The sequence below is a fragment of the Nymphaea colorata genome, chromosome 1 (assembly GCF_008831285.2).
Source record: "Nymphaea colorata isolate Beijing-Zhang1983 chromosome 1, ASM883128v2, whole genome shotgun sequence".
Lineage (NCBI taxonomy): Eukaryota > Viridiplantae > Streptophyta > Magnoliopsida > Nymphaeales > Nymphaeaceae > Nymphaea > Nymphaea colorata.
In genome coordinates this window covers 16,461,196-16,483,372 of record NC_045138.2, presented here as the reverse complement: position 1 = coordinate 16,483,372, position 22,177 = coordinate 16,461,196, and the positions used below count along the sequence as shown (strand labels likewise).

The 22,177-nt window shown below is 37.9% G+C and overlaps 1 protein-coding gene across 1 annotated transcript; it reads left to right on the top strand.

Annotated features, from left to right (window-relative positions):
- The first annotated feature begins 12,452 nt into the window (after positions 1-12,452).
- LOC116256536 (aspartic proteinase 36-like) lies at positions 12,453-20,506 on the top strand. The gene is made up of 10 exons (XM_031632933.2): positions 12,453-13,109; positions 13,970-14,102; positions 14,737-14,981; positions 15,079-15,306; positions 16,859-17,021; positions 17,129-17,205; positions 17,320-17,413; positions 17,530-17,593; positions 20,036-20,107; positions 20,204-20,506. Exons 1-10 carry the CDS (start codon positions 12,877-12,879, stop codon positions 20,401-20,403), a joined length of 1,509 nt encoding a protein of 502 aa, XP_031488793.1. The 5' UTR covers positions 12,453-12,876; the 3' UTR covers positions 20,404-20,506.
- Positions 20,507-22,177: the final 1,671 nt, after the last annotated feature.

Genomic DNA, 22,177 nt, shown 5'->3' with positions numbered 1-22,177 from the left:
GACCTGTAAAGCAGTATGGCAGATCAGTGTGAAGACAAACCCACCGTCTTGCGGGTCAGGTGCTTTTAAGAGCTGTTCCAAGGATTGTGTGTATAATATTGTACATAAAATAGACATTCCACATCTTACAAAGCAATCTAAATGTGGATTTGCAATCCTTTTCTGGATTTTAACCATGACGAATGTGCTCCATGACATAATGGGTGTTGAATGGATTGCATTAAATATTAATCATTGAACAACTGATTAAAATTTAAAGCTAAAGTTTGTTAACTTTTGTGGACCCAATTCATGAATGGAAAGCATGGATACAGAAGGAAACTGGTTGGTGGCTTTGAAGTTGGCAGCCCAAAGTGGTGCCCGTAAGCTGCATGAGAGCTTTGGTGAGGCCAAAAGGCCCAATAATGTGCACAGGGAACCTCGGCCACGCTTCTCCATCTTCGAACCCCCACCATATGGCCATACGGTCAACAAGGAAAGGGAAAAGGAGAAAAAGAAAAGGAAGGTAGAGCGAATGGACATGAGGCAGCTGGGACAGTGCAACTTTTCAGTCGGCAATATTTGAAAAAGCAGGATGTGATATGCTCTTTACCATTTTTTTTGCTTTTGCCTTGGTCAATCATGGGCGACAAATATATTATGACTTTCTTTGAAAGTTAAGTTGTTTCTTTTTCTCTAGTTTAAGTAAAAAAGAAACTGCTCCTGGAGGTGAGATATCTGTCTTCTCCGCATCAGCAGAGCCATATTAGCCCCATAATTTTTCTTTATTTTTTCATATAGGGGCTTTCAAATATTTGCTTAGTTGTATAGACTGATGCCCTATGAAAAAAGAAAATTCTGGAATACTGCCAAATTTTTTTTTGGCGCTGCAGGGAGTCAGCTTTCTACCTTCTTATTCACATAGAATAGAAAATGTGTAGATTTCTTTCAACCTCAAGCAGCTTTACTTGGGCAAGTGTCAAAGGGATCTGTTCATCATAGACAGATGATAATAATAAGTTTCGAAACGGTGACCAACCACCCACCAGCCAAAATCGTTTCCAGTTGTTTTATCCCCACCAGATCCCAGCTGGAGACTACTCGTCTTATGGTGCGCTGCCAACTTTTCAAATTCACAAAAACATTATTTTGCGTCTTTATGCAATGTGATATTTTGATCTTAAATTGTTGGAATCCATGCCTGAGGTGTTCCTTTTTCCTATAGTCAAGAGAAGTGTGACCGACATCACCTAAAAAAAAACATTGATTGAAAAAAGATCAGAATTTCATATGTTACAATAAGAGGGTGTTTGATAAATAAACTTGTGTTCTTGATTCATATATTCTTAAAACTCATATTTCGTTAGTTCCATAGTCTTACTATACAAAACGTGGTATATAATTTTATGTTTGTTCAAAGAATATGTGTTCTAAAAACATGATGTACTTCTTATTAAACGCTCTCTAAAAGTGCAGTCTGTCTTATGACTGCGTACCTTATTCATGTTTTAAATTACTAAAGTTCATCTCTCACTATAAAAAATTAAATTGACGTACCAACACTTTTACATATGTAAAGGCAAAAGCATCGTTTCATGCATCAATGGCTAAAGCATCCTTGGAAATAATTGCTTCATCAGCAAGACAGAAGACCTTCCGTACTCTTTTTTGCTAGTGGATAAAGGTTTTATACTGGACTCGGGCTCATAGCCTGGTAAATCCTAACCCAGCCTCTAGTAGTTTCAGTTAGATCCTCAAGGATTAAAAATTAGGATAACCAATCATTTAAGTGACTCCCTTATAAGTTTTTGAAAACCTCTCACAATTTTCAATCTCAGACTAAATTTTTTGAATGTCATATTCAAGGTTTACACAATTAAAAATGATCAATCACATGGGTAAGTGAGTTAAGAAGGCAAAGATTTCAAAAATTTAATCTGGTAAGCTACCGTCATTTACAGTTAAACAACATTAAATTTAAAATAAAGGCATGTTAAGTATACTAACCTACCAAACAACTCATAAGCGCAAGAAAATAAAAATGAAAATAATATGTGCGCCCTCCCTCACCCCAACACACACAAAAAAAAAAAAAGAGAGTAACGTACGGCTTCACAATAATTCAAGTCCGCATGTGGATTCCCTTCTAATATTTCTGTTTCATTTCTCTCGGCTCTATTCTGTCCCTTTTCTACCTTGCAGCACTCGGGGCCATAAAAGCAAAGAAATCAAATGCAGCTAAAACAACACCTTAATGTGCATTACAGTTCTTCTCTAACCATGTAAAAAACTAGTCAGAAAAAATCTTCCAGTTATAAAAAAGATTGGTGTGATATCCATGTGAGAATAATGCTGTTTGGTTCAGCAAAACGGAAGCATTTTCCATAGGAAAATGTTTTGTCCATTGGCTTAGGGACAAGTGTTGGAATACTTATGGTCAAAAGGAAGGGAAAAAAGCTGACCGATAACATGAAAAGAAAAAGAAAAAAAAAACTGAGGAATTATCTGATTTCACATTCTAAGCTTGGAGGAAATAAAGGTTCATTTTAGTTAGTCTGGGACCAAGTTAATCTTCATGGATGTGCAATAATTGGAATATGGACCAAGCAAAACCAAGACCAGCCACAAACAATGGTGCTTTGTCTGCAAAAGCAGAAGAAAGTTCAGTTAGATAAAGCGTTGGATTTAAGATTTCAAGCTGGAGAAGATAGAGATTGATGAACATCTTGCTATAATCTGGTGCCCATAGGCACAAGCCAGCCCACTGATAATTAATGAGAAATAGAAGGAGGATCTTCTCCATTAAGAATCCATACTTACTATTGGCTTCCTAGAATCTTTTTTCAGGTGTGCCAAATATAATAGTTTTCAAAAGAGTGGATTTGAGCAGCAGGCAGCAGCAATTCAAATTCGCAGATCTGAGATTCTCGATGATCTCATATCATCATCTTCACAAATCTCAAACCCGCAGTAAACCAACATGGCCTCAGTTCATTCAGTAGCCTTTCTTTTTCGTTTTTGTAAGCAGGAATTACATCGGGCAGCAAGACTTAGTTCACATGCGGTATTGTAAAACTCCATGGCATGCTTAAACTTGCGCAGAGGGGTAGCTCTTATGAGTTTACTTTGAAGCCTAATCGTCTAAGTCACCAGATTCTTTTATTTTACTGTTGCACTGGAGTCCGCATCGAGTCGGCTGTGCACCGGACATGAGTGCGGCTCCGATTCACACCCGAACCCAGTTAAAATGTGATATTATTAAATTATTTATATAATGTATGTTGTTTTGATATTTTCCTATGCAATACAATTATTCAAGTATGTTATATACATTAATAACTAAATTGTAATAATATGTTTATTCTGTTATATATAATAAATTAAAAATCATAATAATAATAAAATATTTTCGCTGCATCGCCACACCTAAATTTTTTGAGATGTGCCGTTCCGGCACCCACACCCTGCACTATGGTGACATAGCTAATCGTTCTTATGGTAGTCAAAGCCTTAGAGGTATCATCATGTGTTTCAAGATAGATTTATACTTTCTCTTGCTAAATTGTGAATTTTATTGCTTGATTTATGAGGGGATGCCCCAAAAGAAGGTGAAGCATCTTTCCTTGTCTCTGGGGTTCAGGTCTACTTGAGGACTTGGGTGAGGAGCGGTACAATCATCAACTAAGTGTTGCACATCCGCCATTTATAGTTCGGAGCAATAGTGCCCACGATAATTGAAATAACCCGAACTTTCAGTGACTCTCCAATCTGGCCAGCTAAACTGTGCCCCTTATGACTCATGCTTAAGAGAGCGTGAATATATGTATATTTTCTAGTTTCTGTCACTTTTAATTGAAAGCAGGCTTTCATGAACCATGTCAACAAATGCAGCCCATGTTCATCGAACACTTCGGATGCAACTCTGCTGAAAAGGTCCCCTCCCTCAGTTTTCTAAAATCTAACCATATAGTGATGAAATCAGAATACATTTATTTACTGAATCTGGATGTTACTGTCGATCCATAATCACAGCACTCTTCAGGTTGTTTGATGCCCGGGATAATTTTTACCTGATCAGATGAATGTTATATCCTGCCATACTAAGAGCTGTCAGACATGGGAATAAAGTCCTGGAATCTTGGAAAGGCCATCCTAAAGAAATTTTCCAGGACATCAAACCCCCACTTTGGCATGAAAGACAAGGGCCTTGAATCCACACTTGAATGTTTCAGCCCTAACACCAGTTGTAAGGTATTACCAAATGCCTATCCTTGATCAAAGTTATCAAAGCGTGGACGGCAAAGATAACATTTAAATGTTGGACCTCAAGAGGCGTAGCATAGCTGGTCATCAGTTCAATTCTCATAGGTGCTACTTTTGTGGGCCACAAACTGTGGCAAGTGTTAATCTTGAGTTGAATGGACTAACTGTAAGTTCGCCCAAGTCTCAAAACAACTCTTCACCCAGAAGATAGGGAAAAAAAGAGGAGAGACTTCGGCCTTTTCAAGGTATCTTTCCCATAAATTTTGATGTTGCAAATTCTGTTAGTGAAATTGGAAGAAACTTTATGTAAGAGGCACAATATTGTTTCCTCAAAACTTCAAAAGCGTGAGCTGAAAATTTTTGTATGTGACTTTTACTTTACAAAGACCCATCTTATAGATGTGGTGTACATCTCTTATCGAGTGGGAGCCCGCTCTAGCGTCATGCATTTGCAACACTTAAGTGGGTATTCTAAAAGTCTCAAAAATCGATGACTCATAGTTCTCTGTAATTTTTAGTTCTTCGAAAGATAATGTTGTTTTAATTTGAAAATAGGACCCAAGAGTTTATTCCTTACCAACAACAATATAATATCCATCCACAAGATCTTAACTTACCAACGTGCATTAAAATATAAGAAATGAACCCATTTGTGCATAGTGGTCAAAATTAATTGCTTGCAAAGAGAAAAGGCAACCTCAAATCTTGCATGTTAAGTCTTTAGTTCTTGGAAGCTAAGGACGAAAATAATCTTAAATGGGAACATCGAGATAGAATCCAATAGAAGAGAGGGTAGTTAAGGGTCAAACATCACAATGCAAGGAAATCCATGGAATTCCTTACTCCCAAAGACAAGAATAGGTGAAAGATGACGCATTGTAGCCAGTATGCGTCCTTCTCAGAATATATATATATATGTATATATCGGAATTTCAAAGATTAAGAATCACTCACTCTTATCTGCAGCTTGGCGATCTCAAGTTGAGGGATTCTTTTTTTTTTTTTCGTTTACTATGTAAGCAACGTTGACATGAGAGGGTGTTTAGTAACAGGAGCACTGAGTTCTTTATGGGACAGTGCTCCATGAATATTTTCTGAAAAATGAATACATTCATAGAATACTGCATTCCAAAGAACACAGTGTTCCTGTTATGAAACATTCTATTAGGAATATTGCATGTATATGTGTCGGGTTCAATCCGGCTTGCCTGAACCCAGCCCAACCTTGACTGGATGAGACTGACTTGACTCAATTGAGCTTGACCCGGCCTAATAATATTGGTCTGATCTCGGCTCTTTAATGAGCGTTGGTTACTCGACCTGGTTTGATCCGGTCTGGTTGAGTTTGAATTCAGCTATGGATCGTATATTATCTTTCAATGGGTACGTTGATCAATATATAATTATTGTTGTACAGTTTTTAAATTTAATCAGCTTATCTTACTTGGCTTAATTGGAAGGTCGGGTAGGGACTTATAAATGGATCGTTTGCCTGGCTGCATTGAGGTTGGGTTTTTAATCTTTATATGTCAAAATCAGGTGTGTACATGCCCAAAGGAGCGTAGCGTAGCTAGTCGGGCTGGTAAAAATCCGGTCGTCAGTTTGACTTCCATGGGCGATACCCTCTAGACAGAAAATAAAGGATGCACACTATACTCTAATTGAGGAGTGTCTCGCTTCTCATCTAGGTCCCGAAGCATCCCAAGACCTTGAAAGGTGGCGGGGGAGGAAGAGGCAATTTCGACCTCTTCTCGAAACAAGTCGGACCCAATGCCAAGCTTAATGAACAAGTCTTAGATGACATTATTGTGGTGATGATGATAAGGACTGTTTACCTAACTTAATGGAATTTCAGAAAGTGGCATTTTTTTTTTTGGCATTTCAAATGGCAATTATTTTTCTCGAAGCATAGTCATGCTTGGTTCCTGATTTGGGCTCTTATTTTTAATCAAGTTCGTGATTTCGACTTTCAAAAATCAATTTCATCTTTTAGGGAGACTAAGAGTTTTAACTATTACTGATTATGCTGGTTCTTACATTTGGCAAATAATTGAGTTTTGGCAGAAAAAGAATAAGAAGTTGATCAAATAATTGAAGTAAAAGGAAGGAAGACCAACATGTATGCCTTTCTGTCTTAGGGGACAGGTTTTCTATAATAATCCTAAAAGCACAAGGATTTGTGGCACTAAAGTTAGGAATATGATTTCATGGCTTTTCTTATGAACTGTTTCGTGAAGCAGCAGGATTCATGGCAGAAAACTCAAAGTCTATGAGAAAGTGGTAAGCAAATTAATAAAAGCTTGTCCACGTTCCCATTTGCTTAATTTGTTTATTTGCTTTCTTTTTCAATCCTTTTTTATTTCTTCTACACACTTGAATGATGAATCATACATGTGTCTCTAGAGGCCTACAGTAAGCTTAAACTAATGGCCAACAAAGTAGCCAAAGAAGAAGTATCACAGAATAGAACCCAAATAAGTATTAATCTTTTGATGCCTAATATTATATGCAAGAGGACGTATATGACTAAGTTCCAACTTCCAATCAAAATATATTTCCTGGTATCGATTAAAATAATTGAAAATCAAAATTCAACTGAATGAACCCGGTTGACTACTACTGCAGCATTCGTTTCTTTTTCATGGACGCTTGCATCAAACCTCAATATTTTATTAACAATTGAAAGGAAATTTCTCCTTGGCAATAAGAAACTTGAGTCAATTCATGTGGTGATCGTATAGACTCAATTACGCGGTGTAGGTAATGCTGGTGAAGAAGTTGAGCGGACTAAACGAGCTACTATATATATATATATTTGTGATGTCTACTTTATCTAAGTTCAAGCTTTTAAGGCATTACGAATATGCTATAATTTTTTAAATAAATTCAATGGTACAACATAATAAACGGTAGGAGGCCTATCTTAATTTTATAATCTAAAAATATAAGGGTGTTTTCGGTAGCCTTGGTCCTGATCAGATGTTTTTTATGAGATCCTCAGTATGTGGCTAAAATCTTACATTTGAGGTAGGATGAGGAGGGACTGACTTTAAATCTTTAGATCCCAAATCTGAGGTAAACTAACACCTTCTAAGGGTTAAAAAAAATTGTAAAATGCAGATATGAAGATGGGATTTTATTATAAGGGATGTAAAATCAACAATATTGTTTTTTCAGTTCATTAGATCCTCAAAATTTGATCTACATCAGTTTTTTCATGTTTTTTATTATTGCAATATTTTTGGACTATTTCAAGTCTGCCTGCAGATTAGAATCAAACATAGCTTAAAAATGTTGGGCATGTGCTTGATATATATACATATATCTCGCATTTGTCAATGACATAATGTCTATTCGGCGTATCCTCACCGCTACCTCCTCCACTCGTCAACATTAATGATCATTTAAATCAATGTGGGGAAAAAGAGAAAGAGTTGTCCTTGTTGTTTGGATTAAAATGCTCTTTGACATATACGACCAACTATTGCATGGGGCAAGTCAAACACAAACAGCACTTCTCCTGATTAAATGTTGTTCAACAATGAGAGTTCACGAGTAGAAAAATAAAGAGAATTATTTGATTTCCTCCAAACTATATATATATATATATGTGTCACTTGACCTATTAAATAACATTTATGAGAGACAAGTAGATTACGAAACCAAAGTTGGTTATGATGGTATACATACTGAAAAATATAGAAGACGATGTGGCTCCTATTTGCAGTTGAAGAAGTCAACTTTGCTCCTTGTTGTTTCTTCGCCCATCAGACAAATGAACGACCACTTGGAAGCCCAATTTGAATGCAGTGGCAACCGCCTCTGTTTTGGCAAGACGTGCAAGTTTCAACTTGGTTGAGAAAGGTCACAAACAAAGAGAAATATGAACAACAACCATCTATCATTTTGATAGTGTCAACAAAGTTTCCAACTGTCGATTTAATGAATTAATAGGTTCATCGATTTGGCTAATTAATATATTAAAAGCGGGTAAAAAAGCTATTTTAAAATTCAAAAATAATAAGAAAGAAATTGTCGACGATATTAATGTAAAGCTTCAGTTTGAAAAGGTTCAAGGATTAGCTGGTCAAAGACGTAGTTGGCTAGCCAACTGAAAGGATTAGCTGGTCAATGACGTAGTTGGCTAGCCAACTCCGCAGACATTGAATGTTGTTCCCTTTTTCTCTCTCTCTTTCTCTTTCTCTTTCTCTCTCTCTTTCTCTTTCTCTTTCTCTCTCTCTCTCTCTCTCTCTCTCTATATATATATATATATATATATATATATATATTCTAGAAATACACTTACAACCTAATCGTTGATCGTTTTGATACCGTCGCAATAATATGATTACTTATTAGTTGAAGGGATCAATTGTAAGTTCACTTATATCCCGGCACAGCTCGAAACCCCTAAAGTGGTGGAACTCCATCCTACTCATCTAGGAGGATTCAATTGGCTTGCATACGTAGTTGGGGTTACAAGAATTAGGAGAGAGAATGGGCCAGGTCAATTTGGTTGGGCGGGCGGTAGGGCCAAAAGTTCGGGTTGAGGGGCACTAATACTCTAAATTGTCCCTTTCCAAGGACTATCAATCTGTAAATAAGTAAATAACAATGAAATATTACTACATGAATTGGTAGTTTATATATGTATGTGTGGGCAGTCGCCTCCACAAGCCTATATATATGTGCCTTAGGGCGGCTCTAGTCCATTTGTGACCGGGTTGGGGAGACCCTTGATAGATTGGACATCATACTTTTTTTTTTTTTTTTTCTTTTCCTCCTACTCCTACTCATGAGAAAATACTTCAAAGACTCGGTCTCAAGGAATAATTAATTCCAGCTGTTTGAATTGAATAAGTTTGCCATTGGCGTTATCCAAATCAATTGATTCAAACTTAGTTTTATATTATTTACATGTACACCAAGTTGGGGGATTACCAGGATTGCATTTTTGTTGGCATACACGTGAAAATGTCCGAAAGAAATTTTATTGATGAATAAGAAATAAGTTATCTCAACATACTTTCTCTTTTCCCCACCGGCAATCATTCTACCAACAGGTATTGTTTATTCGTTTTTCAAATCGATGGACGTACATATCGTGTTCTTTCAAAAAAGACATGAATTTTAGTTAATTATTTACGTTTTTCAAGCAAGAATACAAATTGCCTGGCAACGAACAGCTCAAAACCTCCACGAATTTGGAGTCAACTATTTCTGCAAAAGCATACTTATATGCTTGACTCCTATGCATGCCTTTTATGATGTTAAGATGGTTAAAAATTAAAATTATTTCATTAAAAACATCATATAAAAATTATTGTTGCTAAAAATATAGTGAACTATTGCTACATTATAAATCATCACAAATACTCTTATGATATCAATTTTATCAGGATAGCATCGGGTCTCCAACTGGCCCCGGGTTTCAGGGTCTCGAGCCAGGCCGAGCCCTACTCTTATCGAGTCAGGCCGAACCGGTCCGATGCTCAGGCCTAAACGACGCCCCAGATTTCAGAGGTGATCCGGACCTTGGAAGGCAACACTAAAACGCGATCCTCACGGAGGCGTTTATACGCAGCGATCGCACGGTAGGACTCCCCGCAAGTCCCGTACCGTCCGTGTCGCGGATAGAGTCCTTCCCCCAGCCGCGAAAGTTCGCGGGACCGTCCTCCAGGTTGCTTTAAATTTCAAAACGGCGCCTTTTCTTGATCTTCTTTTTCCTTTAACTGCGCTTTCCCTTCGTCGCGGCGTCGGGAAAAAAAAAAAAAAAATATTCCAACCTTCAAAGGCGCCGGCCTTCCAGTTGGCCAAAATGCGAAAACTGCGGTCGGCTGCTTGCGCAAAGTAAAAGCGGCGACGAAAAGAATGCCTTAACCCCCCGGTGCTAAAGGTATTGTTTTCAGGGAAAAAGGTCGAATTCCATTCAGGTCTCGACTTTTGTCTCCTTATCTTAAAAAAGGGGCCCCAGTTTTTTGTGGATTCTTTGAGTGGACCCTTTCTCCTTGTCCAGCTGTCGTCGCTGCAAAATTCATGCCCGCATCTTCCGCATGTGTAAGTTCTTAATTTCGAAGGAAGTTGTGTTTGATAGACTTCATTTCCAAGGAAGTTCTTCACATTGCCTACCATTAACGATGTCTGAGCTATTTTGTGAGACTATACCTAACTTAGTCCTGGATAAAGCACAACAATGTACTTCCATGTGAAGAGTATGACCGAGTTACTGAACTGTTAAAGGGTGTGTTTGATAGCTTCAGATCTTCAATCAAATTTTGATTCGAAATCTGACCTAAAACATAAACCAACACTCGTTTTCACCACTACATAAAAATGAGAGTTTGAATGTGGGTAATTAGCCACACATACCCACAAAAATATATATATATATATATATATTTTCATATTGATACTTCAGGCTAACTTTCTTGACTTAATGATCCTCCTTGACCTCCTCAAATGACTTTGGATCTCAAATTTGAGGTAAAAAAAGACAATTTGTTTGTTCTATCACACACATGTTTTGTTTCAAACATGGATATGGCTAAATGTATGAGGCAACTCATGTATATTAATGACTCATATTATTAGCTTGATACGGCAGAATAGATTATTTGTTATGGCTTTTAGTAAGGAATCATGTGCCATCCGCTGGAAATGATCAAAATTCTCCTTATGGTTAAACGGAGGATCTCCACTGCAAGGGTAAAAGTGGAACTCTGTGTTTTTCGAAACGCGAGAACATCCCCTCCAACGTCGAAGCAGAATGAATTAAAAAAAAAAGCACATTAATAGAAATACAGATAAGGCGGGGGTGTCTTCTGTAATTGAGTGGTTCGAGAACTGGGCCAACGACCCGCAAAACGCACAGAAAAGACGCGCGACAGTTATTTCGAAATAACAGGAATTAATTTCGGATCTGAATTTTTTAAATTGGTCTTATCAGATTTGATTTAATTGGTTTTATGGTTCATAACTTAATTTTATCGTATCTGAATTCAACTAGCAATTTGATTCAGTTTCTTTTCTTAATCGTATCTGAATTCAACCAGCAATTTTATCGTATCTTTACACGAATTTTGTGAAAACTTGGCTTTGCGAAAAGCAAAGTTTTTTTTAATTGGTTTTGAAAACTTCATTGTGGGTTCAAGTTTTTTCATGAAAAACAAATCTAGTCATTAAACACCATCCAAATATTTTTAAAAGTTATTTTTTAAAAATTTTTACTTACTTTTTATTGTACCTTCATTTCTAAATTTGTACTTATTGATACATTCAACGGTCTCTACCTTCAATCAAGGAACAAAAAAAAGAAACAGTGCATGACTTTTAAAACTTGAGAAAACATAATTCTATGGAAAATGGGTGACGAGATTAGAAAATATAGCGTTGCATCATCAAAATCTCTTTAACAATGTGAACAGTTCACGAGGTCAAAACACATTTATGATTAGATTGACTTCGTGGGTTAACTGATCTAAGCCGATAGACTTTGTTCCAACGCCCAACAACATCATGTTTGATACAAAGTAGTTGACCTAACGACCTTCTAAATTTCGTTGCCAAGGAAAGAAAAAAAAAAAAGTGGTTTCTTGCGAAACTTCAATTGAGTTTATTTTCAGAAGATAAGCAGGCGGATGTAATTTTAACAAGTAGTTTTCAAGTCTTTAGGGTGTCAAAATTTTTAGTTCTTTTCGGATGAGCCAGTAAAAAAAAAAACATTTTCTAGAAAATAAATAAAATAAAAATAGTTAAAAAAATTCAAATGTTTCATCAAATATTTAAAATTGGGACACGGCATACTAAAATTAGTTTTTCTTGGATTCAATTCAAACTGGCCAATTGGAACAGGAGGAGATCTAACTTTTAGTGATGTAACGCAAGAAATCCTCAAGGTTTGTAGGTTTTTCCATTTGGGTCCCTCATTTTCCGTCTATTTGTCTGTATAAAATTTTCAAAAATGAAAATACTACCTTTCAGAACCTCGATACATATGTATCTAAATTGAGACCGTTTTATAATTTGTTTTGTAAGAAGGAAAACCTTTTCAATTGGTGACTTTAATAATTAAAAGGGATCAATATATAATAAATCAAAGCAAATAGGGTCGTGCGTGGTATATAGATAAAAGAAATGTGACCTTAAGCGTAAAAACCAAATAGAGAGAGAAGGCAGTAAAAGGAAAAAAAGGGGGAAGATGAGAAGAAAGCCATGCAACAGACGCGCGCTCTACGCGGGAGCGTGAATTCCACGAGACTTCGATCCTCTCTCTCTCTTCTGTGGGGTTTACTTTTCTCTCTCTTTACCTTTCCTCTCCCTAGAGAGACAGAGAGCGAGTCGTCCATTTTTAAACGAAGGCGGCCGTTGCTGTCGCCATGTTAGATGTCATGCCTCCCTCCTCCTCTTTTCTTCCTCTTCTTCTTCTACTTCGTCTTCGTCTTCCTCTTCTTATGTCTTTCTCCTCCTTCTCCTTCTTCGGCTGCACATACCGACCCCGACGGTAGCCTCGTCAACCCTAATCCAAGCGTTCCTGATTCTCCCAACGTCTTGTGGTTGCTTCCGCTTCTCTTTCGTCTCTGACTTTTGAAAAAAGTTCCTTCTTTCTCTTGCTTCGTTGCGGTGTGGGGAGGGAGGATGTCGCCGGGGCGCGGTTCTCTCCTCGCCGGGTTCCTTTTTATGTTCGTGGCTCCCTTCGCCGTGGCGGATTCTGCATTCCCCATGACGCTGACGCTGCAGCGGGCTTTTCCGGCAGGCGGAGGGGAGGAGTTGGAGGCGGCCAGGGCGAGGGACATGGCGCGTCACCGTCGGATGCTGCAGAATGTCGTTGATTTTCCCGTCGGTGGCTCCGGTGATCCGTTCAGTGTCGGGTACGAGTGCTGCAGCATCTTCCCTTGGACTTTGCTTTTCTTCCTCTCCTTGTTGGCGTAGTTGGATGGGGAAGAGTTTCTATGTGGATTGGGAATCTAGAGGATTTGCTAATTCCTCTCTTTTGCGTTTGCGGTTCCTCAATTTCCTTTCCTCTTTCTCGGCTTTTGGGGTTCCTTTCTTTCTCTTTTTTCCCTTTCCTTTTCCTGGAGCGCAATTGGACGCGCTAACTTATCTGGGAAAAATAGGATAAGGTGGGAAGTTGCGTATCTTGAGTGCACTGTAGCTTCCCAACTTTTTCTCATTCATCTGGAATAGCGGCTGCCTTCAAAAACACTCAGCTGTTAACGAGCGTATGAGATTTAGAAGGGCCTTGCTTTCCCTTTGTTCGTGATGATTTGTATTCCCCAGTCATCTCATAATTGGTTGCGTAATTCTTCTGGGAAAAATAGATACAGGAGAATTCGACTTCCCTCGGATATTTGAATAATATCTTCCAGCCTCCTCGTCTGCTTGAGTTCGCGCTCTTCTGGTTTTCTTCTCTACTGGTCAAATTGCCAAGTCAGTTCAGGAGTTGTCACAGAATCCCTTCAAGGCATATTGATCTTTTATTTGGATTTTTCCTTTTTCGTCTTGTATTCCTTTGGTTTACGTTTGTTACTTAAGCATGAATCACTTCTGAAAATTACTTTGCACTTTGTGTTCCTTCATGACGTCTTGAGGTTGCTGAACTCTTTGGTGGCTTTTAAGAATTTTTCTGTCCTTTATGCTGAAGACATATTCTCTATGGTTTCTTAATGAAAGAACTAAATACACTTTAGAGTTAAGACATATTCTCTATGGTTTCTTAATTCTCATATAGGCTTTATTATACGACCGTGAAGCTTGGAAATCCTCCGGTGGACTACCACGTGCAGATAGACACAGGAAGTGATATACTGTGGGTTACTTGTAATCCGTGCAGCGGTTGCCCCAGTTCAAGCGGATTAAGCAGCGTAAGTGTTCTTTTTGGTCCTGTCCTTCTCTTTTTTCTGTCGTAAGCGTTGGCATTGAACAATTTAGAGTTGTTCATCTCAATAACAAGGTGGTTTCTGTTGGTTATAATTAAAAAGGAAAACAACACGAAAATATGAACTTGGATTTTGGCTTTTCTTTCTTTCAACAATCACGCATCCAAACCATCAATTGGTTCCATATTCATATTGTTGTTATACGGCTTGATGTAGGCCAACAAATGAAATGAATGGACACCCAAACTATTGGACCATTGGTACTTCGGTAGGGGACTAACATGATTGTTTAATTAGTCATACCAAAATGCATTCTCCTTATTATCTCTAAAGGAAGTACATCATGGTGGTCTTTACCGTTAACTCTTTCCATCATCGATTATCCTACAATTACAAATTATTTAACAAAAGAGATCTTCTTTTGTGTGGAGAATGACAGAAAGCTATTCTTTCTATGCCATTTTTAAGGGGGAAATTTCAGTTAAAAGAGAGTAGTGGCGAGTGTACCCTTTGTCACGAAGGAATGAAACAGAGTTATCTTTTTGTATTTTTACCTAAATATACGTCTTGGTTTTCAAATATCTCTTGACGAGACGTTATTTCTCAATGTTTACTGCAGATTACACTTAGGTTGTATGACCCACAAAAGTCATCAGCCTCATCCATAATATCTTGTTCAGACTCAAGGTGTGTTTCAGCTATAGAGACTGCAGAGGCAAGATGCGAGTCTCAGAACTGCGGTTACACCTTTCAGTATGGCGATGGCAGTGGAACTACTGGATATTATGTGTCAGATACTTTATCCTTTAATACAGTGGTGGCAAATGATGCCACCTCAAATTCTTCAGCAACAATTACGTTTGGGTAAGATTCACAAATAAATGCGATGGCGTCTTCTTTTTCTTGTGACGTTTAAAATGCAAGGCATTTCGTTTCTCACATGGTTGTTATTTGAGAACAGATGTAGCAGTACTGTCTCTGGTGACTTGACAAAGTCGGACAGGGCTGTTGATGGTATACTGGGCTTTGGGCAAAATCATCTCTCTGTGATTTCCCAATTGGCATCACAAAATCTAGCACCAAAAGCTTTCTCACATTGTCTGAGAGGTTCACAAAGTGGTGGTGGCATTTTGGTTCTTGGAAAGGTTGTCGATCCGAGCATAGTCTATACTCCTCTTGTACCATCAATGTAAGCGGTCATTTCTTTCTCAACATTTGATGAGCATGATTTGGTTTCTTTCCTCTGATGTTTCTACATCAGATTCTATTTAGCGCCGTCATAAATGTTGGTATGAGAGCTGTATCATTTTTCCAATGGTAAAGTGAACTAGACTGTATCTGCAACCTAGCATGAGTTGGTGATTTTTCAAATAAAAATTTGAAAAAAAATATTTATTTTATTTTATTGAAAAGGCCGAATTGAACCAATTCAAGTTAACGGCTGACAGAGCCAGCATTTCTGCTGTCTCCTTTGAATACCTTATTTCCCTTCCTCATTTCAGTGAGGGGCTGATATGCATTGTATAGGCTGATGCAGGTTGGTGTTGACTGATATGAATAATGCTGCTGTTTAAGGTCTATTTATTTGTTTAGAAGTTGGTCCCAGATTTATGCTGTTTTCAGGTTTAAAAGAGGGAATTTTGGATCTCAATGGTTTGCTGTAATTATGTTGTCAATATATCTGAAATGCATGTAGATGTAGTTGGTGTTTGGTTGTCTGATTTCATGACACAGTTTTAAGCTGCCTTCTGAGTAAGGTGTCAGTTGGGCTCAAGTCAACAAGCAGTTTAAAATTCATAGTATTTAAAACAGAATGAAGTAAAAAATTTATATGCTAAGGCCAAATGATGAATTCTTTGTGAGAAAATTAAATCATAGAAAACATTAGGAAGCTATGATGGACGGAAGCTGCTTTGGTAGCAAACTTGTTTGGAGAATGGGAACCAGAGTGAGGTGCTTGAGAATCAAACGTTCAAACATTCTAAATTCCATGCGCAAAGCCCCAATAGATTATGAACCTGTGAAACAGACCATGCTGAGTACCTTTTCCTTGCGGGACATAATTAATTCATTTTTTGGGTGTTCTCACGTTTTTTTTGGTTGGTGTATAGATTGTTACTACTATAGAAAATACAGCTTCAAGTTGGATTGCTGGGATACTGTTTCACTCAAGCAAACAGTTTTTCATTTGTTTCTATTTGAGAAGCTTATGGGCAGAAGCAGTTTGGTAGGCCAAGTGTTATAGTTTGCCCTGTTTACACCAAACCAGGGGAAGGTCTAGGCTAAAATGGACTAGATGCCACTGGTCAGGTTCAGGATTCAGCCTGTTTCTCATAGGTGTCAGGCCCAAAATGTGGTGTACTTGCCTTTTCGTAATGACATTTGTATGGACTCGGTGAAGCCATAAGCCCACATCCGAGTCCTGAATCCAGAAAATTGCTTACCTGGCCAGACCTAAAACTGATTAATGGCTTTTGACTCAAAATTATGGCCCCAGCTGGCTAATTGAATTCTGCTGTGCTCTATTCTAATGACTAATGCCAACTCATATTATTTCCTACTGTAACTTTTTTAGCTTGTTTTTGACGGGTCATAATGTTTTGCTTCTTTTCTTCAAGTCATTTGTATCATTTGGTGGCATGTCAGTGACATGGCAGCTCATTGCTTATTACAAAAAATGCTTCCTGTTTTCAAAAAATTGATAATAAACGATACTTATCTCTCTGAATCTTAACTTCCAGGCCTCACTACAACTTGTATCTAGAAAGTATTTCTGTTAATGGGCAAACACTGTCCATTGACTCATCAGTTTTTGCAACAGCATCTACTAGTGGAACCATAATCGATTCTGGAACAACGCTGGCATACATTGCAGAGCAAGCTTATGATGTATTTATTACTGCTGTAAGTTTAACCATTCTACTTTTCTTTATCTGCTTATAGGCTGTTGGCATTTGTTGATGATTTACATGCCATGAAACCAATATTACTCGATGGACACATTTCTGCAGATCTCTTCATATGCTTTGGGAAAGCTTGAATCATTTAATTCAAAAGGAGCTAACCAGTGCTTCTTGGTTGTGGGCAGGTTCTTCTCTATACTAAAAATATATATACACAGTTACACACACACACAGAAGGGGAGAGAGAAAAAGATTTCATTTGTTAAAATAACTTTTTTTTTTTTCTTTCATTGGTTCAGTGTTGAAGATGCCTTCCCTCCAGTTTCATTAAACTTCAAAGGTGCTTCAATGGTATTAAAGCCTCAAGATTACCTTCTTGATCAAGGCTCAGTTGTAAGTTCTATGTTCGCCAATGGATTGTGCAATGAAGAGGGATAGACAGTTCCTTCTCTTTTAACTTGTCACACTATGGGTATTTCACTGAAATGAATAAACTCATTTTTTTGCAGAGTGGTGCTACAGTATGGTGCATTGGGTGGCAGAAGATGCAAGGATCAATGACAATCTTGGGAGGTATGGTTGTCAGAAGCTTGGAATTCAGTACTTGGCCTTTTCATTTGGATACATGCTTATTGCTGTAATATGGTTGTTAGCCTTTTCATTGGATGCACACATATTGCTGTACTCATGATTTAGCATTCTATCTATCTCAAATGAATACTGTTGAAAAATAAAAAAATCAAAATAAAATCACTGATTGTGGTTCTTCACGATGGAAGGCCACCATCGATCTTGGAGTCAATAGTGCATGTTATTGATATTTATACATTTTTTTCTCTACAATGCTCAACAGATTTTCCTCCTGTAATCAAGAAGCTGTTACATGGAGGATCATCAAGAATATGGCCTCAGATTTGATTTCTTGACTTATTGTTATCCCATATTTCAAAAAAATGCATTGTAACATTGATACTTGATACAATCTTCACAAATGGCAATGCCGATGCCATCCTCTGTTGGATGATTTTCTGTAGTTTGCCTGCTTCAGCAACATCATCATGATCTTTGTGTGCTGTGCTTACTGCATGATTATCTCTTTCATCTTCCTTCAAACTGGACAGCGATTTGGAAAGTCCAAGTTTGCCTTAGAGGTTTTGTGAAAGTAGATCGTGCCATCACTTTGTTGAAGAAGCCAGTACTCTCTTGGTCATCAGCAGGTCTTTGTGGAAGTCTAAATGTTCTTGAACGACGTGTTCTTATTTTCCATCCTTGCAGAATCCATCCTGACTTGAGCATCGCTTCAAAGTCTGTGTTAATGGTCTTCATGTCTGCCATATGTGGCATGAGATGCAGAAATCTTCCTGCTCAGATAACCAGACCAGGAAGATTTTTGACTCTGATACCATGTTGAAAAACAAAAATCATCAAAATAAAATCATTGATCATGGTTCTTCACCATTGAAGCCCACCATCAACCTTGGAATCGATAGTGCACAATATTGACATTTTATACATTTTTTTCTATACAATGCTCATCAGATTTTCCTTCTATAATTAAGGAGCTGCAAAATGGAGGATTATCAAGAATATTGCCTCAGATTTGATTGCCTGCCCTCATTTATTGTTTTCCCATATTTCAAAAAGCATGCATTGTGACGTGTCAACACGATCTTTACAAAGGCAATGCCAATGCCTGCCGGATGATTTTCCATAGCATTATTGCCTTCTTCAGCAACAGCATCATAATCTTCATGAGCTGTGAATACCACATTATTATTGCTTTCAAATGCTTCATTTGCATGTGAGTCCTGTATTCATGTCACATCACATCGAATTTGTGGAGTATAGCATGACCTTTGCATGGAGTCAACCATGTGTTAACTTTATCCTCATTGTTGTGTACTTCTTATTTATTTATTTTTTCTTGGTGACACAACATCGTGTCCTTAATTTTATCCTTTCATTTTCATGACCTTGGTTGCTTATTTTTTACTCGTTTCCTAGATAATTTGACTGTCGATCACCACATTTAAATGATCAAGTTAGATTTACTCTTGCAATTAATTGGAAAAATTTCAAGAAATTTATCCCTAAGTAATTTTTTTTTTGGAAGGATGTATTTCTGTGTCTCTATGTGTATTATCAGAGTTACTGTTAAGTGTTGATGCGAGCTATCATCAAAAAATTGGTACATCATGGGCTGTTGATTTTTGAAGCCCATGACTAGAGGGTTAACGGAAATATGATGATTAGTAAGATCTGTTGCGGGATCTTCACTGTTTTGCAAAGTGTCCCCAGTAGAAAGTTGTAGGTTCATTACTTCTGTTCAGGCGAATTGTGCCTGATTTGAAGGTTTTCATGCTCCCAAAATCCTGCTCATGCAATTATAATATGTTATTTCTTGCCAATAAGCAGCTTTTATAGCTGTTGCCCTCTTCCGAGGATCAGAAATTTACTGAAGTTTGAAGGCATGCTTGCTCATTTTCTTTAGCACAAAGGAAAAACCTATAATCGTATGCTTCTAATCATGGGGTCCAGGGGATCAGAAAGTTACAAAGTTTCAAAGTCACACTTTCTCAAAATTTTTAGCACAAAATAAGGGTCTATGCTTGTATGTTTCTTAATAACAGGTGGAAATGATGTGGTAAACGACTGATATGTAGAACCCTTCGCTAAAGATTGATATATAGAATTCTCAAGTCTCTGGCCATTGCTGTCTTGTGTGATTCTGTGGCGTTCTATTTTTTTGATGCTTTTTAGGTGATCAGGTACTGTCGCAGTTCTGTCCAACCATCTTGTCCCACTTCCTGCTTCCACCTGCCAACACATCACATTTAACCTGCTCTTGATGCGATGAAATTTTTCTTGTTACTATTTTTATTTGTCACTAAGTCTACTGTCAATATGGCCTGCTGTTTGACATCAATAGATTGGGCTTCGTTTTGTTCTTAGTACAAGATAGTATTGGATTTCTTATACCTGTGGAAGAAACCGAAGATGATGCTTATTTTGCAGATATTGTCTTAAAGGACAAAATATTTGTTTATGACCTAGAAGGACAGCAAGTTGGGTGGACTAACTACGACTGTAAGTTTTTGCATGATTACTAAGGCCTGTCCTTTTGAAGAATGAAAAGAAACCCATTTGAATGACTACTTCGCGTGGGTTGTGTCTCTGTTTCAGGCACCAGGGCAGTGAACGTCTCTTCATCGTCTGGAAAGAGTGCTTTCGTTCAAGACAATTCTGGACAAACCAGTGCTAGTGGAAGCACACGACGTTTGTCATTTGATAATCTGATCTTCTATACCATTCTGATCGGCTTTCTGCATGCTTTTCTCGGTTCCAATTTTTTGTATTCTTGTACAAAATCAATTCTTTATTGAGATACTGTCGTAGCAGTGATATAAATATATTTACCTCTCCAGGTTGATTCAAATTACATTTTTGTCTGGGCTGTATATTAATAAAAATGCACCATTTTGTACCTATCTGTTGCCGAAGTTTGTGTTTGACCTCATGTGGCAATGCGAAATGCACACACACACACACACACACACACACACACACATATATATATATATATATATATATATATATATAGAGAGAGAGAGAGAGAGAGAGAGATAGAGAGGAACTTTGATAACCAAGGTCTGCGAATAAATATTTATTTTGTCTATAACAGCAGCCACCCGTTAAATCACGGTAACAAGAGGAAACTCTGCCAATCAAAGGCAACTGGGAGTTGGGCTCCGTTTCATTTATTGCAAGGGAATAATATGTGCAAAAAAACATGAAAGATATCCAGGATGCAGAGCATCCAAACTAGACAAATAGGAACATGCATACAAAACCCTGCTGCCCTATCAATAAGCAACCAAAAAATCATATAAAAAGCTCTGAGTTTGTCACAAAATTTTGAATGGATGAAGGCAATCAACCTCCATCATCTTTGCCACCCTGTTCTTCTAGTCTACACAAAATTCTTCCTGCTTCCATTGTGGGTAGTCTGTTAGCTAAGTTAATTCTTGTGCTGCTGCTTAGGATCCATATCCCCCTGCTTGTGAAAGGGATTCTACCTTCTGTTATACCTTTCAATCGCCTCTTCCATCCTTCATTCTGTGGTTAATTGGCAGGTTTTTGTTTGCATTCCCACCTGAATCCCCAGTAACTAATGGCCTTCGAATTCAGTTACAGGTTTTCTGTAAAGCAGCTTCTTGACTTGGACATCATTCAGTTGCCAAACTCTCCTCTTTCCTGCAGACACTTAGAGTGCGGAGACCTATTCGGAAGAGTGGGATGATCAGCTCTAGCTGAGAGAGTCTAGATTAGGCTCGATCTCATCCATTACCGTTGAGGAATGCTGCAAAACTACCTTGGCCAAGTTAGGAAGTGGAGATGGTGGATCTGGTTTGCTGCAGCCCATCTCGGGGCCAGTTGGTTTGCATATGTGGCCAGTGTTGGAAGATTATTCATCTCAGAATCGTCACCAAATGCACGAAGATCTCTCTTGCTAACGCTTGTTACATGTGCAGGTAACAAGATTGGGAATGCCGATCATGTTTCATCGGGCTGCAGATTGGCTTGCTCTGCTGAGGGGCCATTTGACAATGTTTGCTACCATTTCAAGAATCTGTCCCAAAAATTGGGGTAGACTCATGAGTGTTACACTGTAACATACTGTTATATAAATCTGCCCTTAAATTTGTAAGACGACCCCATAGAGACCGGTAGTGAGGAGCTTTGGTCGAACTTGCAAGACTCGGTCCTCTTTGGTTATAATACACAATTAGGAGCTTTTTGGATAAATCTATCACTGTTAATGAACTTAGATTACCCAAAAAAAAAAGGAATAGCACACAACACATACCAGATCTTATAACTTATTTTTTAAACCTGGTTAAAAATCGGGTTTTTGTGTCTACTTTTACTCCTTGTTCAATTTGTACAGTTCTGAACATGTATAGTCCATCTAAGGGGATTGATACAATGGAGAGCTGAACACCCAAAATGTTTGGAATTAATGCTCTCCACAAGAAATGGTTAAAGAGAACCGATTCCAACCTTTGCCAAACTAGTTCTACCCTCCTTGACAATTTGGAATTCAATTTAAAGCTGAACCTAATCTGATTTCTCAATCAAATGTCCATTTTTTTCCAT

Bases quoted from the DNA above. Each gene is read 5' to 3' on its own strand.
- LOC116256536 (XM_031632933.2), top strand. From the start codon at position 12,877: ATGTCGCCGGGGCGCGGTTCTCTCCTCGCCGGGTTCCTTTTTATGTTC. The intron at 15,307-16,858 runs GTAAGCGGTCAT...CTTAACTTCCAG, and splicing joins ACTCCTCTTGTACCATCAAT to GCCTCACTACAACTTGTATC. The intron at 17,594-20,035 runs GTATGGTTGTCA...CTTATTTTGCAG, and splicing joins ATCAATGACAATCTTGGGAG to ATATTGTCTTAAAGGACAAA.